The sequence below is a fragment of the Montipora capricornis genome, chromosome 11 (assembly GCF_036669925.1).
Source record: "Montipora capricornis isolate CH-2021 chromosome 11, ASM3666992v2, whole genome shotgun sequence".
Lineage (NCBI taxonomy): Eukaryota > Metazoa > Cnidaria > Anthozoa > Scleractinia > Acroporidae > Montipora > Montipora capricornis.
Genome location: NC_090893.1, coordinates 39,115,926 through 39,118,425, shown reverse-complemented (window position 1 = coordinate 39,118,425; position 2,500 = coordinate 39,115,926). Strand labels below are relative to the sequence as shown.

The 2,500-nt window shown below is 35.6% G+C and overlaps 1 protein-coding gene across 1 annotated transcript in view; it reads right to left on the bottom strand.

The window, feature by feature from the left end:
• The window catches only part of LOC138024289 (sulfite oxidase-like), an 11,625-nt gene that overhangs the window by 6,434 nt on the left and 2,691 nt on the right, over nt 1-2,500 (bottom strand). Inside the window, 1 exon segment of the mRNA XM_068871448.1 lies at nt 1,280-1,430. Coding sequence (XP_068727549.1) covers nt 1,280-1,430 — 151 coding nt within the window.

The following is a 2,500-nucleotide window of genomic DNA, read 5'->3' as shown; positions in this document are numbered from 1 at the left end:
GTTTTACGTGGTTTAAATTTTATCTTCCTGAGTGTAAAATGTAAAAATAATGTAAGTACTTTGTTAAAAGTGGAAGTGCACTTAGCTATCAAGCTAGTCACAGGCACCGCACTTTTAATAATCTGAAACAAACCATTCAAACTGCATGGAAACATGATTAAGATAACCAACTGGCAGGAGGCAACAGGTGGCTATTTACAAAGCATGGTAGAGTTGAATCCGGGAAAAGTCGAAACAACTCCAAACTAGAGGTTACAGTGGGATTTGAACCCAGGGCAACTGCATGCAAAGCCATCGTCCTAACTACAAGTCCTTGACGATGCCAGCCCCCCCCCCCCCCCCCACCTTTTTCTTGGATATAACAATTTATGATAATGAGATTGAAACAAAAAAGAATAGAATTAAAACCATGTATAAATCTGAACCACAACATAATTTAAGTAAGTTTAATTTCCGAGGAGAAGTCAGATATTGGTAGTCACATTGAATCTTCTCGAGTAAGTGCAATTTACAGATAGACGAAACACAATCGAGTGCAGTAATTATTATTTATTTATGTCATCCTAAAATGTATAAGTTAAGACTAACATCAAAATACAGTCCGGTGATCAGTTTCCCACAAAATCAATGTCATCAATCTGTCCAACAGGTCCCTTGGGAAGATCCAATTAACCCATTGACTCCCAGGGGCGTTCCCCATTGACAAGTAAAATCGTCTGATGTTAGACAGAGTAAAATTCTAAGTCTGGCCGCTTTAGGCCGGTTTGGACGTCAAAGGGTTAAAATGGTTCGTGTTTTCTGTAGATTCACAGTCATTACTGTTGATTTTGATTACATCCCAATAGATTTCTTTTCACTAAAGTAAAGAATAGTAATAACAGCAATAATAATCAAATAAAGTGAAGTAAAGCTATGATCCTCGCAGTTATGGACACAGGTTCAGTATATATTGTTTCGTTCAACAATAATAATGATAGTAATAATAATAATGTAATGTAATGTAATGTCGTTTATTAATCCTTTCGCAGTTTCACAACTGAATTACAGGAAGAGGTCAGTTAACGTTAACATAATACATGATACACTTGTCACAATTACTAAATAGATAAATGTATATCTGATAGTTCGATTCAATATATTTTTATTTTAATAATAATTAAATTAATAACAAATATGGGTTATTGACCGAGCGTGAGGTCAAGATGGCTAGATATTGGCCAAGTTCCTTTTTTGCGTGTTTATGGACCGAGACGAACATAAATCAAAGAAAAATATGTACCTTTTGTTTGTTGATGACAAGACCCACACCAGTCAGAGTCCCAACTAAAGCACCAATGACAGTGTAGTGAGATGACTTACTTGTTACTGCTGCCTGGGCAGTATTCAGATTTCTTTTGAAAGGTTGGGTCAAATTAGGTTTAAATGAATGCCTGTTCAACAAATAAGAGTGCAGTTACAGTTATATTATATTCATGATCGTGATGATTCAGTCAACACCTGTGATCCAATTATATTTAATGTGATAACACAGTGTGAAATTTACCCAACATCAATATTTTCTGTAAGGGTGGACTCAAGATTTTGTGCTATTCCTACCCAATGTAGCAAGCCACCTAAAATGTGAGACATGACACATGAAAGGAAGTTCTGGATGCCCCTGAGACACAGCTATGAACCACAAGCAAGAAGTTGTGGAGGGTTGCAGTGTATGTGCTTAGCTGCAATTAACCATGATAATTAATATGTACCAATATGACCTCAGTGTCTTTGCTACTGTATGTGAACATGCAACCAGACATTATGAAGTCGTTATTCATACACAATTAACAGTTTTTGTTCTACTATAGGGATCATTCACCTTCAGTGGCAGACAAAATTTAGTCACGATAACATTTACAAGAAAATACATGTAACAGTTAAAATCAGTTGGGTGAGTAGAGATACATGTAGGAAAGGAATAAGTGTACATGTAGAACAAGTCAAGGATAGGATATAATAATTATTATAACATTAATAACAAAGTATTCTTGTTTGTCTCATAATGTGGTCACTTGTGATGTAGATCTCGACGGTTCGACTGCATACTGCTACAGTAGTCTTCATCAGGTGATGAAGTTGACACCTGAAGGAGACACCGACTACAAATATTTCTGATAGATTTTATTTTTTAAGTTTTAAATTTTAAATTGTACATATGTTTTAAGTATTTCATTTTTCTGTAACTATTGTTTGCACGACCCCACCAGCAATGCTGATTTTACCTATCGTGCTAAAATAAAGTTCTCATTCATTCATTCACTGGTTATGCGTCACCTTTTAAGCAGGATGCTCCGCTGTAAGTGACCACATCGTGAGACAAACGAGAATACCCTATTATTGTAATTCACCACAATGAATAACAGCAACCTTTTTACGATATTATAATATTACTTCAAGGATTTTGGCCTCAAAGAGGGTTGTAAAATAAAGCTGCACATTAGTCTAGTGAAGGTCAAAGGCC